Genomic DNA, 19,928 nt, shown 5'->3' on the forward strand with positions numbered 1-19,928 from the left:
CGTTTCATATAAAAACAAATACTTTTAATGATAGTTTATGAAAAATACATTTGGAAACTGTACATAAAAATATTTCAGTGTCTTCCTACCTCCTCACGCAACAGAAAGGTCTTGTTGCCATTAAAAAAATTAGCCAGCATTAAAATGGTTAGTGGACTCTAGTCCAGCTTCACAGATTTGTTAATACCTTTAAGTATAAATTAGATACCATATATATATATGCATATAAAAAGAAGAAGAAAATTGAAGGTGTCCATCAAATAGACAAATGTTATAATTGCACAATATGTATTAAATTGCTGAAGGCGTCCTTAAGAATCTGTTAGGATATTTTGACAAAAGGTTTCTCGATAATGTTACATAGAGGATGCCTGCACAAGCTGAGCGCCATCTCATTATGAAAGATGTAAGTATACTGCAAATCCCCAAAGAAAAAGTCTGCGCAGGACTTTGGATGCAGTTCCAGTGGCCATCACCGGGGGGGCAGAAGACACACAACAAAAAAAGGTTGTGCCTTTCCAGGCACAACCTGGAAAGGCAGTGTGTAAGCACTCAACCCAAGTTGTAGCATGATATTCATTTTGAGAATTTGGGGGGCTGAGGCAGGCACAGAGGCCAAAAGGGATTTAATGTAGGGGCCAGTATATTCAGATGTTACTCAGAGCAAGTCAAGATGATGATGCTCGCTTAAAAGCAATTGCAAACAAATCCAGGTCGGCTTCCTGGGTAACAAGTAAGGGAACTGGAAAAAAATTAGGTCCAAATTTCTGCTCAGTCATGAAATTCATTGACACACATTCTTTGGGCATGTTTAACATCCGTCCCAGGTTAACATCTGCCCTAGATGGAACCCATTCAATAGGTGAATTGGAGATTGGAGCAAACAGAACAAGACACACATCATCCGATGGTCCATGAGAACAAAATCATGTTGACGCTGAACACTCCTTCTGTACTGTGAAGCAGCTGGACCAAAGGGGAAGTGTTGAGGAATCAAATTTGGTCTTGAAGAGTTGCAGCTTGATCGACGGAGATGGAGCATGAACAAAGACAGTAACCTTTACCTGCTGCCTAGCAACCCTTGGGTAGCATACCTAAACCACCCAGTTATGTGTGGTCTTCCATGCATGGCAGAAAGAATGGGGTACCCCAAACTTTCAGCATCGTAATAAGGCCTGTATTGTAACAATATGAACACTAAGCCACACAATCAGGCCACACAACCAGCTGCTTTCCAAATGGGCCCTACTGAAATACTGAAAGGTTTGTGATCCAGTGAAGACGGGCTTTCCTAGCAAATACCAATCAGCTTTACATAACCCAAAACATTCATATGTGGAATCCAGATTTGGAGTTCAAAAATGGAAGGAAAATATTTTGGCTCTCTGAAAATCGCGTTTTTACAGCAAAAGCCAATTGTCTCTATCAAAGTTCGCCTTGCAACCTCCCTTAGTGAAATTCAAGACATTCACCCATATTTGGTTTTGCAGGATTTCTTCATTCCTATCCGATGTCCCTGCCCATACACAAAGCATTCAGCATCAAACTACACAGATACATCACTAACAAGGCTAACAGCAAGTAAACAGCACCTAGAGTCGCAAAGACACAGCTTCCTCCCCACCCGTTCCAAATAGATCACATTTCATAACAGAAGATGAACTGCAAAAATCTATCTTGTCCATGGCTGTGTTTATTTTGTGCTAAGGGAATCTAAACTGATGAAGATCTGCAGGCATCATGCAAAAAGGAAGGAAATTTATTTCCCCCATTTGTATAATTGACTCTGCTAGTCAGGGGGAGAGGCAGTAAAGCTGACATTAAAGCCCCATCTCCTGCCCCTACTGACAAAATCCCTCTGATCTCCATATCAACTGGAGTTTATCAAATACTGATAATATACTTTAAAGTCAAAAGGACTAGAAACTTGCTTCCTTAATTTGCAGAATGTACTCAAGTGCTGCCCTTTGTCCCCTCCCTATGAACATCTGGAGCACTTCCATCCCTTGGCCTAGTTCAGGGAAAAGGCAGCTTGACCCACCTCCCAGCACTTCCTTCCTGAAATAGCCAATCCCAGCCCAGCTTTTTCTGCACCACAATAAAAAGGGAAAGAACGATACCGAAAGATCCTTCAGTTCAACAGAGTCTCTGCTTTGAAGAGTCCCCCAAGAGGCCTGGGACTCGTGTCGAGAGGGAGAGCGCATTTGGAAAAGTAACACGGAAAAGGGTTCGGAAGCTTCTTGCCAGAAGCTATCTCAGGAGTCCTTATTCAAGTCCCACTTATGGCAATCCCTTGCACACTTGCTCCTGTGCAGGAGATGTAAGCACAGGAGCCTGGAGGCAGGAAGGCAAGCAGGCACTGGCTGAGCATTTCCAGGGATAGGTAGAGCCGCTTGCCATGCGGGAGGGCCGCACGAGCCGTCGAGTCTTTACACCAAGGATCCTGCTTGGCTCTGGGCAGGCACCATGACAGGCACTGCCCCCATGCGGGTCAGGGTGGAGGACGTGAGCCCTGGAGGGAGGGTGGGCTCCTGGCGGGGGGCCTGGGGCTGAGCCCCGTTTGTCCTGTGCAGAGCGTTCCTATGGACTGGCACGTTGGCGTGGTGGCAGTGGGTCCCATTGACGGTCGGCGGGAAGTAGAGGGGCAAAGACTGGCTGGAGAGGCTGGGGGTGGGGGTGAGCGTTCCGCCACCAGGGTTGTTGTAGGGCGGCTTGTAGCCTACCGTGCTGCCGGTGGCAGTGGTGATGGAGGCTGTGTCCGAAGGAGGCTTGGAGGGATATAGTTTGTGGTCCTGAGTGGTATTCATCGAGGACAAGGTACCATTTTTGGAAACGATGTCCGAACCAGGACTTTTAGCCCAGGAAAGCGTCTTGGGAGCAACAGCATCTTCCCTGCAGAAGGAAGGGGAGAGAACAGTAAGAGAGAAGGCAAAAAAGGAGGGGGAATAGTGTCGAGAGGTTTTCTTTTTATATTTTATTCACAGTATAAAACAAATTGCAACAGCTATTATGAAGAAGAGCAACTGTAAAAATGGAAAGCAATGCCAGTTGTTCCATATCAAAAATCCCCAAAAAGTTGCCAATCTTTAAAGAAAAATGGTTCTGTCTGTCTTCCATCCCTTTAACATACAAATCCTATCAACCTTGGTCATTAAAGTGCCATGATTTAATTGTTATTGCATTAGAATTTTTCCAATTTTTAGCAAATAATTTCTCAGCTATATTCTTAATCCAGTTCCCCCTCCACAAACATAAGAATTTCTCTAAGGAGGAGGGGGTGGGATTCTCTCAGGGATAATGAGAACTAGTTTTATATACCAAAATAAGCACCAGCGTTATCCTATACCAACAGCTACACATACCATCTCACCCTGTCAACAGCACTGTCTCTATATCTGACTTAGCTACACAAAGGCTGCTTCCACACATGTTGGATAATGCACTTTAAATGCTCTTTAGTGATCATTTGGAATTGGGTTTTCGTGTGTGAAACAAAAAATCCACTTCCAAAGGATTTCTAAAGTGTATTGAAAGTGCATTATTCAACGTGTGTGGAAACGGCCAAAAAGACTGTGCATCTATCTAGATAAGGAAAGAAGAGAAGGCAAATGATTTTCAGTAGGACTGCTCATAGTCCATTTGCAGTCACTCTTTAGGCTAACAGTGTTCAGATTCCCTGAATCTCAAACCGTAATCAGGTTGTCAACTGTGAAATGCAAATGTTTGTTTTAAATTTTTTTAATGAAAAAAATGGTACCCAAAAAGTATGGGTACCCTGCCTTAAGAGTTCCATTTATCAAGCCAGATGTTCACAGTGAGTAAGGGTTCTCACTTGATCTCATTGGCCATTTCCTCTTGCCCATCTTTCTTCTTCCTTCTGTAGACGAACATCTGGAGAGCAAACAAGAGGATCAGGCCCAGTCCAATGAGGGCTCCCACGACTGCACCAGCCACCACCGCCGCATTGAAAGCTGCAGAGGAAAAGCGTTTTCATTTCTTTTAAAGAGAGGAAGGTGAACATTGCCAGGACCAGAGCAAATGAATAATCGGACCAGGTTCCAAAAGGCTGGACGTGCCGTTGCAACTTAAGTAGTTCATTCACACGTGCATGTCTATCACTCACTGAGTAACAACTGAACGTGTGAACCGATTCCATGACACAGCAAAGTGCATAACATTGATATTGGGTGATGCAAGGGCGGATCTCTGATAATTAATCACAGGCCCTATCTATGGTTCATTCATATTACAAGGCAATGCCTGATCATGCGACACAGCCAAGGAGTGGCGAATACGGATATATGAACCAGCTGTTAGAATCAGAGGGGATTTTCACAAATGAGGTTCAAAAGGCCTTTTTGCTTGAACCCAGGGATGTCTGATGGGTTAACGACACAGAAGAAAGTGGAGAAAAATGGATCCACCCTGGCCTTCTGTAGGGCTGATAACAGCAAAGTGCAGGGGAGATCAGGGAAATGACAGGGGGAGAGGAGGGGCGGAATAGATGCTCCCTGTCTAAGCAAAGTAGCAGTCCCACTTGGTTGCTCTAAAGTTAACCCTCTCCCAACACACACATAATAATTTCTAGTTGAACACTGAGCACTTATTTTATCATTCTAGTCTAAAATTTAAAAACACCAATTGCAGATCTTTCTTCTTTCACTTTCTGCAATTAGCAACCACCAACAATGTGTAGGAAATGTGTTGGGGGGCGGGGGGGCTCAGTGGCAGAACTCCTGCTTTGTGGACAGAAGGCCATGGGTTCATTCCCTGGGAATTGAAGGAGAAGGATCTAGGAAAAGCCCGTTTCTGCCCAAGATCCTGGAGAGCTAACACCCACTCCAAATACTGACCAACGGTCTTAACTTGATATGAAGCAGCTTCGTATTTATTTATTTGCTTTTTTATACCCTGCCTCTCTCCCTAGTGGAGACCCAAAGTGGTTTACATTGTTCACAACAACCCTGTGAGGTAAGTTTGGCTGAGAATGTGCGATGGGACCAAGATCACCCAGTCAGCTTTCCTGGCATAGTGGAGATTTGAACCTGGCTCTCCCAGTTTCTAGTCAGACACTCTAACCACTACACCACACTGACTCTAATCTGGACTGCGACATTACCAAGTATACTGGCATAAGATATATATTTTTCATTTTATTTTATTTACATTATTTATAGTCCGCCTTTCTCACTGAGGCTCAAGGTGGACTACATAGTATGAGTCGATACAATCCACATATTGTAGAACTATAATTATTTTTGGTTGTTGTGGGCTTTCCAGGCTGTATTGCCGTGGTCTTGGCATTGTAGTTCCTGACGTTTTGCCAGCAGCTGTGACTGGCATCTTCAGAGGTGAAACACCAAAAGACAGAGATCTCTCAGTGTCACAACATCTTCTCCACACTGTGACACTGAGAGATCTCTGTCTTTTGGTGCTACACCTCTGAAGATGCCAGCCACAGCTGCTGGCAAAACGTCAGGAACTACAATGCCAAGACCATGGCAATACAGCCCGGAAAACCCACAACAACCATCGTTCTCCGGCCGTGAAAGCCTTCGACAATATAATTATTTTTAATGGCTATTATAGAAAAAGGGTCTTCCTGGTCCAGGGAGCGTTTTTAGCTGGACCCTGGCCACAGTCCACCGCTCCAATCATTAAAGCAGCTTCCTTCATCCAAAGAACTAATATGATGTAGTGGTTAGGGTGTCTGACTAGGACCTGGGAGAACCAGGTTCAAATCCTGACTCTGCCATAAAGTTTGCTGAGTGACCTTCCTTCAAGGGTTCTCTCTTCTTCCATTTTATTCTAAGAACAAACCAGTGACTAGAGGGTCAAAGGGGGAAGCCACACATTCAAAATAATAAGCTTACACAGAGCCTGCTTTACTTTAGTAAAGAAAACAAGAGTGCTTTTATTTTAGGAACTCCAGTCAGGATAGGAAAGAGAAGAGACAGGGTCAAATCTGCTGTAGCATAGTGGTTAAGTGGCTGGGATGCGAATCAGCACTCTGCTGGTTTGACTCCCACCACTGCTGTGAGCTCAGCAGGTGGCCTTGGGCAAGCCACTCCTCTCAGCCCCAGCTCCCCAGCTGTATTGTGGGGATAACAACAACATTGACTTTGTACACTGCTCTGAGTGGGGCACTAATCTGCCTAGAAGAGCAGTATATAAGCACACTCGTTAGCTAGCTAGCTAAACTAGGATGCTGGTGAATGCAGGAAACATGCCTTGCCTCCATGGTGGCAAGATGCAGAAAAAGCAATGGAGGGGGAAGCAGGAAGGAAAGAAGTCCCTGAGAGTAGCAATCTACACATCAAAAGGATAGCTCCTGGACAGTAGAAAGGTGAGATGCACAGGCCTTGACCTCTCTAGCTCTCCGTCTCTACTGCAAGTCCCCGTCAGTAATCTGAGACAAGGGGCGGCATAAAGTCCTTCACTTCTTACACTCTTTTTACAGAGGGCTTCCCCTAGTCAGTGGGGTGAAGCTATGGAGCTCCAAGGGGGCACTGACCTGGATTCACCTCCAGGGTGATGGTGCAGTTGGAGTAGCCAGCCGAGTTGGAGGCGTTGCAGAGGTACGTTCCGGACATGTCCACGGTGAGATTTGTCAGTGTCAGAGTCCCCTTCCAGAGGTCTGCAAAAGTTGGCAAAAGCACTTGAAAGCTGCAGCTTCCTGGCCAACCAGCCTGCAGCCTTTGCATCAACAGCACCTTTGGGCATGCCCAGACTGCAGCCAAACTGGCTATCAATGAACCACCTTTTCTTCCATGCCAGTGTCCCAAGAAACTAGTTTCATTCACCAGTCCCTGAATTGACAGATCTGGGTGGTGTCTCTAGGCTAACAAACCCATTCTTCCAGCTTTCTACTAAATGGGAGTCTGGTGGCGCCTCGAAGACTAACGAGATTTTGTGAACCAGAGCTTGCTTAGCCAGATGTTGTTTCGGACGGACACTCGAATGCACCCGACGAAGTGAGCTCTGACTCAGTAAATCTTAAACCGAAATAAATTTTGCTCGTCTTTAAGGTGCCTCTAGACTCCTGTTTAATTTCACAATGATCTGGGACCCTGGAAACACCCATTTTTGCACTCGTATGTCCGCAAATATTCTCCCAGACCTACTCAGAAACAGGCCCCTCGAAAGGCAGGTGGCAGTGGTTCTTCTCACATGCTTTAAAAGGAAACTTATTCAAGTGTGAGAAGGTGCTTCCAGTTTTAATTGAGCATTAGTTTGGCTCAACTATCATGTTTTGGAAAGCACGCTCTAGCATTCCAGTTCCAATATCCTCTGATTCAAACTCCTTTCTTAATACATTTCAGCCCTCTTAGCTTAAATCCATGAATTCATCAGTGGACTTTGTATTTATATCAGGCAAGATTCCAGTCCAGTAGCACCTTAAGAGACCAAATAGATTCCCAGGGCATGAACTTTCAAAGCTCCCTCTGTAAGGTCACACACCCTGGAAATTTAGTTGGTCTCTTAGATACTACTGGGCCCAAATCTTGCTTTTTTACTACAGACCAGCATAGCTACCCACCTGAAACTATATCAGGCAGATTCATTTCCTACCTTGCACAGGTGCAAAGAACACCTGAAAAGTGGGGCCGGTGCGTCTCCAGTGGTACATTGGGCTGGGTTTGCCAGATGATGACTTGCAGCTCATGGTAATATTTCCTCCAACATGGGGGCTTCCCTGGATCTTACACTTTGGGGAGGATGGCGGGACTGCAAGACAAAGAAGAGGAGGTTATCGAAAGATTTATAGTTTCAGAATGAAACCGTGATAAATATTGGCAGCAGTGCCATCTAGTGGGCACATACACAACTACAGTTTGTTCCACAAATGAAAAATTGGTGATCATGTAAAATTGCATCCACTATACCAGCACCCTTCCGCTGAAATCATAATATTTTCCATTTGTAATGCCTCATTCCACATTGTATGTATTCTCTCTGAAGCTTTCCACATCTTAAATGTGCACAGTTTGAGAGCCAGTTTGGTGTAGTGGTCAAAAGCGTTAGGAGGAGTCTAATCTGGAGAACCGGGTTTGATTCGCCACTCCTCTGCTTGAAGCCAGCTGGGTGACCTTGGGCCAGTCACAGCTCTCTCAGAGCTCTCTCAGCCCCACCCACCTCACAGGGTGATTGTCAAGAGAATAATAACAACAAACCTTGTAAACCGCTCTGAGTGGGTGTTAAGTTGTCCTGCAGGGTGGTATATCTATTGTTGTTGTTGTTGTTACAGTACAGTCATACTGTTTCTTTGAGTAATTAATAGGCTATACTTTGGAAGTAATGATAGTTTTGTTTTGGAATAGAGGAACAAGTAGGCCACACAGAATGCAGTCAGAGGTGTATCTCTAGTCTCTGCCAAATTTTTCTGGGGTTTGTCTAATGACGATGTTATGGTATTTCAGCTATATCACAAGCAGCATTTGACCCACAAAATGTGGGATTACAGGGGCATGGTTAGAGGTTCAAGTACCTGGCTGGTATTGCCAGAAGCCGCAGGAGAAGTCAGAATTCAAGTGAGCAGATACATAAGTGGACAGGGCTGCTTCACTGTTAATAGCTGGGGATGGGGTTGGCTGACATAGCTTTTCTCACACCTGTGTGGCTAAGTATAAGAGCAACTTACTAGAATTAAATAGCCAAACTATGTCAATGTTCAGAGCGAGAGATTAACAAACCCAAATGTCTTGATTAATAATGCAAAAAAAAATATTCTATGGACCAAATACTGATTTGTTGAGAGCCCTTTATTAATAAGTGGCACAGATGAGATGTGAACCACTCACAATGATAATAAATATATGCAGAAACTCCCTGCACAACTGTTGTGGTGCACTGGCATAAATCTGTACGTGGTTTGCATTTGGATTCCTGGAAACTGTTCACCTCAATCTGGTTTGCTGCCAGATGGCCATAGGCATAGAGAGCTTTAAAGGGAGATTAGACAGATTCACGGAGGACAGATCGACCAGTGGCTACAAGCTACGGTGCTGTATGGGAACCTCCCCATTCAGAGGCAGTAAACCTCTGAATCCCAGCAGGAAGCAGCATTGGGGAAGGCCTTGGTCCTTATGCTCTGTTGTTGCCCCTCTGTAGTAACTGGCTGGCTACTGTGTGAGACAGGATGTTGGACTAGATGGACCACTGGTCTGATCCAGTAGGGCTCTTTTTAATATTATTCTACCATCCCATCAACCACCCCAATATAGCTTAAATATTTCATTTTCATTTTTAAAGAGCCATAGGTTGCAGGCACCTGGTCCTTCTGTTCCAGCATCCGATTTCACACAGTGGCCAACTTGATGCCTCCAGATGGCCTACAAGCAAGGCATTGCCTCTGAACATGGAAGTTCCATTTAGTTATGGTAGCTAATAGCTACTGATAATTTTCTTTTACGTGAACTTCTCTAAGCCCCTTTTAAAACCAACTAATCTAGCAGACTTTGCTACATTCTGTAGCAGTGATTTCCACTTTTGAGTGAAGAAGTACTTCCTCAGTCCACTGCCCATCGACTTCATTGGATGCCTGCAAGTTTGAGTAAAATAATAACTGTGCTTATATTGCGTCTTCTAGACAGATGAGTGGCGAACAAAGTCAGCGTTACCATTATCCCCACAATACAACTGGGGAGCTGGGGCTTACCCAAGGCCACCTACTGGGCTCATGGTGTTAGTGGGATTCAAACCAGCAGAGTGCTGATTCGCAACCTGACCACTTAAGCACTATGCTACAGCAGCTCCTGAAATCCCTTTTGCATAGCAGTTAAAGATATAGGAGCTTATCCTCTTCTGACTCTGGTTACTCTACCTATAACCCACTATGGTGGTGGTGGAGAGTGTCCTCAAGTCACAGTTGACTTATGGCAACCCTGCTAGGGCTTTCATGGCAAGAGACCAACAGAGGTGGTTTGCCATTGCCTGCCTCTGCAACCCTGGTCTTTGCTGGAGGTCTCCCATCCAATTACTAACCAAGGCCGACCCTGCTTAGCTTCTGAGATCTGATGAGATCAGGCTCACATGGGCTATCCCCCTGTAAAGCTGAACAAATACAACAAATGCATAGAACCAGGGTACCACACGGTAGGGTCCTCTGTCCTTCAGGAACAGCACTGATAGGGCATTTGGGAATGCAGTGGGAAGGGCGAGGTGAGAGATTCATGCTCCACAAGTGGAAATCATTCAGTCCACTGGAGCGCCACAGGAACAAGAAAGCTTCTTCATGTGGTGGGCAGATCATCTGCATTCAAACCTTGGCAACACTGCAGCAAACGCAGTGGTCTAGCTGAGCATCCCTGTGAAGTTGCAGGTGAAACTTTTCACCTTATTCCAGATCAAAATATGTTGGACTTCCCTGGTAAATTTCATGCTATACCTATTTAATAGGGAAAAGTCATCTCTGCTTGCTGAATGTTATCCTGTTGACCTATGAAGACTGACCAAAATTCAAAGTTCTCTTCCCAGCCCTTCTCCTTTTATATCAACTTTACACAAAAGTTAAATGCCAGAAATCAACTGATCGAGAGAAGCAGTTATCAGGGAAAAACCTAGATCCTCAAACCAGTGACAAACAAAGACTCAATTTACCCAAAACAGTAAGGTTGATGAGTCCGATGTTTCTCCCGTCTGCTGAGCTGTCATCTGCAACGTTGACTGTGCACATGTATTGCCCAGAGTCTTCTTCTTGGGTATTGTTAATTGCAATGGAGACGTTATATGACGGCATGGGATAGGCAAAGCCCACCCGATGCTTGAGGTACGTCTCCTCTGCTTTTGACTTTCCATCAATGTATGTCAGTACCTGAAAAACAGGTGTGGACTGAGTTGACCTCACCTCAACAACGAGAATTCACATTGGCCAAACGCAGAAAAAAACCTAAGCAAAGGTTCTGTGATGTGAAAAGGAGGGCAAGGTTGGAAGGTGGGCTAGTGACACAATTCCCTCATCACTGGAGATATCTGAGCACGTCTATACCACAGTGCCTGGAATGCCTAAGTGCTTTCCCCAGAGATCTGGAAGCTGCTGCAACTGGGAGCCTGAGTCCCATTAGCCTGGACATCAGTCTCTCTTTCTTCCCTTTTTGGGGAGCCGCATGAGGAGCACGTGTTGCTTAGCTCTTCCTCTACTTTGACAGCCCCAGCCTTTGACAGCACTTGATGCAGTGCTAAGTCTAGCACATCAGACGGATGATGCTAGGTTGCCATAGAAACGGCAATAAACACTTCAGATTTTCACACGCTGGGTGTGGGTGAGCTCCTTAGAAGCAAAGGTGCCTCTCAAGAAAGCAGGACAGGTGCGTGGTTGAGGTCACCACTTCAGCTGTTCATCCCAAGTCAAGGGAACCCAATCTGAAGTTGCAGCTGGGAGTTGGCTGGCCCTTGGCCCCCGGACAAAGTTTCCTTCCTTCCTTTCTAATTCCCCCTTTTGGCTGCTTTGAAGTAAAACACCCGGAGATCAGATCTCAACCCTGCTTCACATCCATTTGGTCCTACAGCAATGCAGCCTAGACACAGTCAACAGCCTCTGCAACCCATACGGCCAGACCACATGCAACTTGGGGGATCAACATTTAGATCATGCAACTTGTAATTGAGCTAAAAACGCAGCCACGAAGGGGCTTGGGTAGGATATAGAATGAAGCCATGGTATTGGGGAATGGAGGGGGTTGAGTTTCCTATGCCGTTTCTCACTGGAAGAACCCACATTGCGCCTCTCTCCTGGACCTTAAACCAGCTGGGGGTGGCATTTCTGATCTGAGAAATGCCACAAAGGAGGAGAGAGAGTCACCCCCCCCTTTCCCCAGCGCTATAGCCCTGATTTGTATCAGAGAATCCCACGGCTGCTGCTTTCTGCAGCTCATTTCCACGTCTGGAGATTCTTGTGTGGTTTGGTCCCGAGAACTAGGCCACTGAACTGGGGAGGGGGCATGGATAAGCATGCAGAAAGCACCACCGTCCTGCTCTCAGCTTGCAAGGCCTTTTCTCCGAACCCAGCACTCCTTTGGGGACACAGTTTCTGCCTCCAGGAACCTACCAGGAAATGGGATATGCTATTGTATCGTCCTAGCTAGATTTACACACCTAGGAGTGAAATTGCTCTCTAACAGAAGCTCCTTTGTATGTGTGGGAGAACTCCTTGGCACAGGGAAAGTAAGTGAAGCAGATGACAAAATTGCAACAGGCTTCCTTCTATTTTGGCTGCTCAACAACTTCAGCATAGGGTGCCTCAAAGTTCTTTCCTGTCTTCCTTACACAAATGCTTAAGCAGCCAATGTGATGCAGCGGTAAGAGTGTTTGATGAGGACCTGGGAGAGACAGATTCAAATCCCATTCAGCTATGAAGCTTACTGGGTGACGTGGACCGGTAGCTCTCTCTAGCAGCCGAACCTACCCCACAGGGTTGTTGTGAGGTTAAGTGGAGGAGGGGAGAACAATGCAAGCTATCTTGAGCTCCTTGGAAGCAAGGCAGAATAAAGAAAATGTACTAAATAAATATTTTACAGGGGCTACGCCTGTGCCCAGGCCAACATAAACTCATCAACGACTTGTGACCATCTAAGATGCAAAACTGACAAGATGAAGATCACAGATCTCCCTCAGTCTGGAAAAAGTAAATTGCACATGCGTGTAGGACCCATCCAGGCCAGGACCCATGCACAGGGAAGGGAACGGGAGAGGGGATTTAATCCTTCAACCACCCAGCAGGGTTAAATCCCTTCCCACATGGCCCTGATCTGAATTGTGGCTGTACGTCCAATTTACCTTTTACGTACTAATAAAATTCCATAATATTTGTTATGCCATTTTGGTCTGTGGCAAACTTCCTCCTCTGGACAGGAGCATGAACATCTCTCCCATCCTACAGTCACTCCATTGGCTACCTATCAGTTACCATGCTCAATTCAAGGTATTGGTTATTACATGCAAAGCTCTTCATGGCCCTGGCCCAGCATACCTACAGGAACACCTCCCTCCCTATGTCTCTCCACGGCTGCTTTGCTCATCTGAACAGGGTCTCCTGCAGGTGCCAGGCTGCACATGGGTGAAATCAACAGCACCCCATACATGGGCTTCCTCTGTGGTGGCCCCTACCCTGTGGAACAGCCTGCCTGAGGAGGTCAGAAGAGCCCCCATTCTCCAGGCTTTCTGCAAACAATGCAAAACCAAATGATTCAAAAAGGCGTTTTTCTCAGATAGGAGGGCAGTATTATAGGGTGGGGTCTCAGATGTTTTGTTAATGACTTAGGGACCATAGACTTCACCACTATGTTGCCTTGCATATTGTCTGTTGCTTTGAATATGTATTCCTATATACTACCTGTGCTTCATGTTATCTAATGTCAGTCTTAGAATTGATTATGTTCTGTTTCAGCAATTTTTCAACTCTGTATTGGGTCCTTGCTAATGCTATGTCTCTGTAAAATCCTATGACATTGTTTATGGAAATGTCCTTGACACTGTATAGAAATGTCCTTGATACTGATTATACTAATCTCACACTATGTAATCCGCCTTGAGTCTCAGTGAGAAAGGCGGACTATAAACAACACAAATAAATAAATACATACATACGTACGCACATACATACATACATACATAAAAATAGTAGAGGGTGCTTAATGCATCAGTTCCATTTTAGAAACAAGACCAGGGACTCTGAAACTCCAAAATTCATGGAGAGATTCAGAAGCAGCCCTAAAATATAAAGAGGCAATGGGGGTGAGAGGGAAATGTTGGGTAGAAAGATCTTTAGGCTTCATTTCTTGTGAAGATTCATAGAAATACAGAGCTGGATGGGAATCCCAAGAGTAATCTAATGCAGCCCCTTGCACAACACAGGAAATTCACAGCTATCCCCCCCACCTCCCTCAGTGCCCCCTGCTCTATGCCCAGAGGAAGGCAAAACACCTCCAGGATCCCTGGCCAATCTGGCCTGGAGGAAAATTCCTTCCTGACCCTGAAGTGGCAATCAGTATTACCCTGGGCACATAAGAAAGGGCCACGAGAGCCAAGCACAGGCTCATCCCTTCAAGTACTTTGTCTCTTGATTTGTGTACATTCATATCATTCATATCTAAAGAGATAACATCTTTTCCCATATCATGGAAATGTTATGGCTGGGGGGACAGGGTCATTCAGAGGAAATTTGGGACTTAGCTTTCCAAACGCCAGCAAAACTGTCGCTGCACCTTTACCTGGAAATGTTTTTTTGTAGGTCCATGTCTTTCAAGAAGCCATGAGACATAAGGCTTGTTGTTAGCAATGGATGTATACCAGACTGGCAGTATGGCCTGCTGCCCTTTGATGGAGACCACAGAGGTCCGTCCCACATGTACTTCCAATACTGCAGATGTAAGACCTGCAGAAACAGAGGGAGAGATCGATATAATAACTGCTGCACAAATCCACAACCTTTCCTGGAGGCATATAACAAGCTGGCTGCAACTCACACGATACCATAGAACATCATCACCACCACAAATAGAGCTGGATTAACCATTCAGTTTAGCATGTTATAGAATGTGCCCACAGGTGAAGAGTGAAGGCCTTCTCCAGACAAATACTTTTGAGTAACATACATACAGCTCTGTTACTTATTTACTACAGGTGATCCAGAAATTGTCCCTCAAAAAGGCATTTCTGTCTTGGTTACATCTTAAACAACAAAATACACAGACACCTATTGATATGTGCCCATGCCATCACCCATGACAATGACTCCATAGAACACATGACCAACTCACAAAACATGTCCAACCCATACTTATCTCAGTCAAATGTGGACCACTGATGGCACAACAGCAAAAAGAATCAGTCCTCTAAAATATGGAAGCTACTGCAGAAACCGCCTGTTGAGAGGTGGGGTATAATTTTTCTTAACTAACTGATTAAATCAATGAAGTATAATAGGAAGGAACAACCAAATGCACATGGTTTTTGATTGTTCAGATGAGTTAATTATATCCTGGAATCCTTACACCAGTTGTACTCACTCCACAGCTTGTAGAGAACCACATTTGCAATTACTTTCAACCAAAGAAGCCACGTTTACTTCCATCCCTATCAGTGACATCACTTACCTGATTCCGGTGGGAGGGTTCCCCCTTTCCTTGTCTCCTCCTACTGCTGGGAGAAAATGAGGAGGGAGAATGGGCCTCATACAATGTCACTTCCAGCCAAAAAAACCAGGTGATGTCACCGCATTGCAGTGACACAAATCTCAACAGTAAAGACATAGAGATTTCTTGGAATGCTAGAGCGCCACTGCAACCTAGTGACATCACTTTGAATTTTTTTGCTGGAAGTGATGTTGTGCACCACCATTTCTGCCACCCCCACCCCCCGCCCCCAGTATGGCTTCTGTCAGCGGCGAACCCATTATCAAGATAATCATGGCAATGATGCATGTTATCTAGCAGCTGTGTTGCCAAGGGCTCCGGCACCAATCTCCCCCACATTTAAATGTCTTTTTTACCTCTCTCAGCTCCCCACCCTCATAACCTAAAATTATAGCACTTCTATGAAAATCATTTTTTGGAAAATTACCAGCAAATCTTCACCGAAGAGAAATTTTATACATTTAGGATAGGAGAAAGAATGTAACTGCTGGAGCGGGAACATTTTGCATGCCTCCTGAACAGGTTGTGTGTACAGCCCTTCAAAACGGCAGAGAATGCCAGGTTTGAACCGTGAAATTATTCCATGCATGACTCTCATGTTCAGACACCCCGTGTTTGGAGAGAGAAGTGCTTCATTTAAAAAAAAATCAAATTCACTAAAGCTGCTGCCTTCTCTCATTAGTATTTCTATTTTGGGACTGAGAAAGCTGATTAATTCTAAAAAACATGCCAGAAGAGGGCAACGGTTCTCTGAACTCTGAGCACAAAACATTCTTGATGCCAAAGCGTTTTACATCAGTTATTTCCAAAGCAAAACCATTCCGATATCCCGTCGTCACAGACAGCAGCAAATATCGACCCAAGAAACATACTAACCTCGACAGCTAGGAGGGGGTCTGTACAAGCATCTCAAAATACACCACATGGTGCCCCTCTGCACTCTCGGTGCACCTTATGAGTAAAGGGCAATGTTTAAGAGGCCTCACTTCAGATCCAATGTGCATTTTAGGTCTTTGTCCTTGCCACCCCACCAAGGTTGATGGGGTCAAGATGGAATTCAAACACAAAAAGAAGAAAACTGTGCTCTGAACATGCGTACTAGACTTCGCCCCAGTCTCTCATACTGTTGAATCAAAACAGGGAGAGGGAGAAGAGAAAAATGCCTCTTTTTTGGTAAAACATTTTGACCCCTGTAAAAATAGACCTGTAAGAAGTGTTTATCTCATCTCTAGCACAATATGCAATGATTCCCTACCCTCACGCCAAGGAAAGGGAAGGACTGAGGGCCAAGCTACAAGTGACGAATGACACTTGAATGGCAAGTGAACAGACTCACGTGTATTCCTCCCTGTTCACTTGCGCTCCACTTGCGCTCCACTTGATCATGTAGTGATACGAGTGGAGCGCAAGTGAACAGGAAGGAATACACATGAGTCTGTTCACTTGCCGTTCAAGTGTCATTCGTCACTTGTAGCTTGGCCCTTTGTTCACCATATCACACTGAGGAAAACAAACAGCAGCCACTTCCCATACAAACATATGAAAGTGCCTAATACTGGGTCTGAAGTTTTGATTTGTCAAGTTTAGTGGCTTTCTGGGATCTCAGACTCTTTCTCATCCCCCGCTACCTGAGATTAGTTATGCTCACTCACTGGTTTGGCACGCATTTTGTTTACCAGGGAGCGGATTTTTCGGTAGCCTTGTTCACAGGTCACTTCAATTAACAGTCCAGAACAGTGCAATTGGTTTTTGCATATGACCCTTCTGACAAGCTCCTGCTAAAATGCCCATTGCTTTACCACGGCTTTGCTCAGGAGGCAACTGTTTAAATAAATAACTGAGTCACAAATCATATAAATCCATCATAAACAAACACTACTTTAAAAAATCCTCCAGTTTGGGCTTTGGCTAAGTCACCCTTAGATGTTAATGGCTGCTGTAAACATACTTTGTAAACCACTCTGTGTGGGCATTAAGTTGTCCTGAAGGGCGGTATATAAATCAAATTATTGTTGCTGCTGCTGCTGTTCTCTTTGGATCAGCAGAGTTTTTGTGTATGTGCAGTTTTCTGAGAAACCCAGGCGCAAGCCTGTTCAGCGAGGATTCGGGTTGTTCAGTGCCAAACCAAACACAAAAAAGTGATTTGCTCATGTCTGACCGACACAGTCGAACACAGCAAGTTCAGCTGTCTAGCACATTTGCTGTGAAATTTGCAGCATCTCAACCTGAGATTTATTAATTGTAGATGTCAGGGATAAAACCTGAGATCATTATCATTAAAAAAAAATCCTTTGCCACTGGGAGATGATCCCAGTGGCATACATGGAGTGCAATCTACCTCTTCTCTTTCTAAGTGGCAGCAAGGAGGATAGGATTAGGTTCTGACCTGCAGCAGACATTTTACAGGAAACAACTGCCTAAATGATATGGGAAACCCTCGCAAAGAAAGGGGGCAAATCACCTCCTTCAAAGCAGCTGCAACACCTTAGCAATATGTGGTCCTCAGCGGAAATCCCTCCTCTTCTCTTAAAGACTGTTTGCCAAAAGAAAGAGTGTGACAGACAGAGCCAAGTCCATCCCCTTTCACCTGCTCTGCCAGTCCTCCTTTTACCTTATTGGCAAGATAAAGAGAGAAACAGCTGATCAGGGCCTTTTGGAGGGAGGGAGAAAAGTGGAGGGAAAAAAAAGAGAGTTTAACTTTCTGTTGGGCAGACAGCGTGGAGACGTCCTTTAGGCAGTTTAGGGATTTAGCTCTATTTTGCAGTCCCTTCAGGTGCAAGTGCACTAGGTCGTGAGCGTGGGGACCTGGAATGGCACCCACTGGTATAAAGGTCACAGGCACAGACTTTCTGATATTAGGGGAAAGTATAGGGCAGGCTGAGATCTGTGGGTTTAAAAGTTCAAATGGAGTTTTAAGTAGCATAGGGAATGTGAGGGAAACAGGCAGACTTGTCATTCAGAAATCGCTCCGGCATTTCCAGGCTCACTCTCCACACTGAAATGTGTTTTGTGTGGAAACTATTTCCATATAGTACTCTCTCAGTAAGTTACGTTTGTGTATAGTTGATCACAAATACTCACAAATTCCCTCCTCATAAAAAATAAACATCTCTGTTTATCCCCTTTGTATTTAAGGCCAATAAGGTTATAACAACCAGGTCTCACCAAGGCAGGGGAGAGGGTGGCTCAGAAACACTATGATTGTTTTACCTCATGTGTGACAAACTTTAAAGAGTGGTAAGTATTTGCAACCCAATGCCAAAATATTTCTCTGGCATCTCTGTACACTGTGCTTGGTGTGTGTGTGTGTGTGAGCAAGTGTGGTGTAAGCAGAAGCAGTTGTCCTGTGAGGTGGGTGGGGCTGAGAGAGCTCTGAGAGAGCTGTGACTGACCCAAGGTCACTCAGCGGGCTTCAAGCAGAGGGGTGGGGAATCAAACCTGGTTCTCCAGATTAGAGTCCCGCGCTCTTAACCACTACACCAAACTGGCTCCAACTGGCCAGTTAATGGCTTCAACTGGCTTGAAAAGTGGAATCACACAAATTCATTGAGGACAGGTCTATCAATGATATTCATTTGGGAATGGCTGAAAGGGAAACTCCATGCTCAGGGAGCAGGGTACCTCTGAGTGCCAGCTGCTGAAGGGCAAAGCTACCGGCTTTTATGCCCTCTTTGTGGACTTTCCAGAAATATCTGGCTAGCTGCTGTAAGAAACAGGATGCCGGTCAAGGACAAAGTGGACTTTGTCAGCAATTACATTTTGTACTTTTTCTCAGAAGACCTGGGCAATACTCTTAGCAAAAGGGAGGGATGAGCTATTACCATCGTTGCAGGCAGGAAACAGCCAGAGATTCTCTGTAATGAACTCTTAATGATTTAATTGCAATGGCCCCAACCAGCATTTCAGATGAATGCTAACTGCTTTTGAAAGTGATGGGTTCGATTCTTACTGATCCGAATGGGAGGCGGAGGCTGCGGGGCGAAACATCAGCCAAGATTGGACACTCTGGGAGCATCCTACATCTTCCTGACATTGCGATACCATTGAATATGGCAGAGAGAAGAGAGAATTGCCCACAAGGTTAGGAGAATTACCATACACCCTTCAGACTTTGCCCACTGCCCATTCCTTGCCTAAATCCCATAAATAATATGACAGCAACCTTGGTTAGCATCAGAAATGTAGTCTATTAAATGTGAGGCTCTGTGTACAGGAACTAGCAACCAGAAACCAGTTGTCTAATGAATTTTATGCATCAGCTCCCTTGGATTCTCTGCAGAAATCTCAGTTTGGGTGGTGTACTGTTGTATCACTAATGAAGGAAGAGATAGGTAGGCTTTTGCTGACATTTGAGAGGGACTTTCCCATCTAATAGCTACATGTGCACAAGGGTACGTGCGTGCCTTTGATCCGCAAACTTGATTGGCAGCTGGATAAGGCCAAGTTCAGTGCCTGAGGTGACCCGAGGTAGTTAGTTCCTTTTTCAAGCAGCATTTGGGCTCAGAATGCAGCTGTGGGTTTTTCGTAAATTTATTTTTTATTTTTATTGTAGAAAAGTTAAAAGATAGAACAAGACAAAGTGGAATATAACAAGGAGACAACTACAAAGGGCGAAGAATGGCCTACAAATCAATCTACAAAGTAAAAACAGTAAGAAACATAATAGCAGGATTCATTTCGAGGGGGAACACGCAGGAATGCAGTTCTGGCAGTGCCTCAAAGAGGTCACATGTCAGGTGGCCCCGCCCACCTGACTCTCGGCCATTTGGGGCCCGTTTCAGCCTGGATTGGGGCTGA

At 45.0% G+C, this 19,928-nt stretch overlaps 1 protein-coding gene across 1 annotated transcript in view; it reads right to left on the minus strand.

Annotated features, from left to right (window-relative positions):
• ESAM (endothelial cell adhesion molecule) overlaps window positions 1-19,928 on the minus strand; it is a 72,036-nt gene continuing 52,108 nt past the window's right edge. The window contains 8 exon segments of the mRNA XM_054998379.1: window positions 1-2,478; window positions 2,481-2,532; window positions 2,535-2,892; window positions 3,833-3,971; window positions 6,515-6,637; window positions 7,573-7,728; window positions 10,600-10,813; window positions 14,208-14,371. Coding sequence (XP_054854354.1) covers window positions 2,270-2,478; window positions 2,481-2,532; window positions 2,535-2,892; window positions 3,833-3,971; window positions 6,515-6,637; window positions 7,573-7,728; window positions 10,600-10,813; window positions 14,208-14,371 — 1,415 coding nt within the window. The 3' untranslated portion in view covers window positions 1-2,269.

The sequence above is a fragment of the Eublepharis macularius genome, chromosome 14 (assembly GCF_028583425.1).
Source record: "Eublepharis macularius isolate TG4126 chromosome 14, MPM_Emac_v1.0, whole genome shotgun sequence".
NCBI classification, from domain to species: Eukaryota; Metazoa; Chordata; class Lepidosauria; order Squamata; family Eublepharidae; genus Eublepharis; species Eublepharis macularius.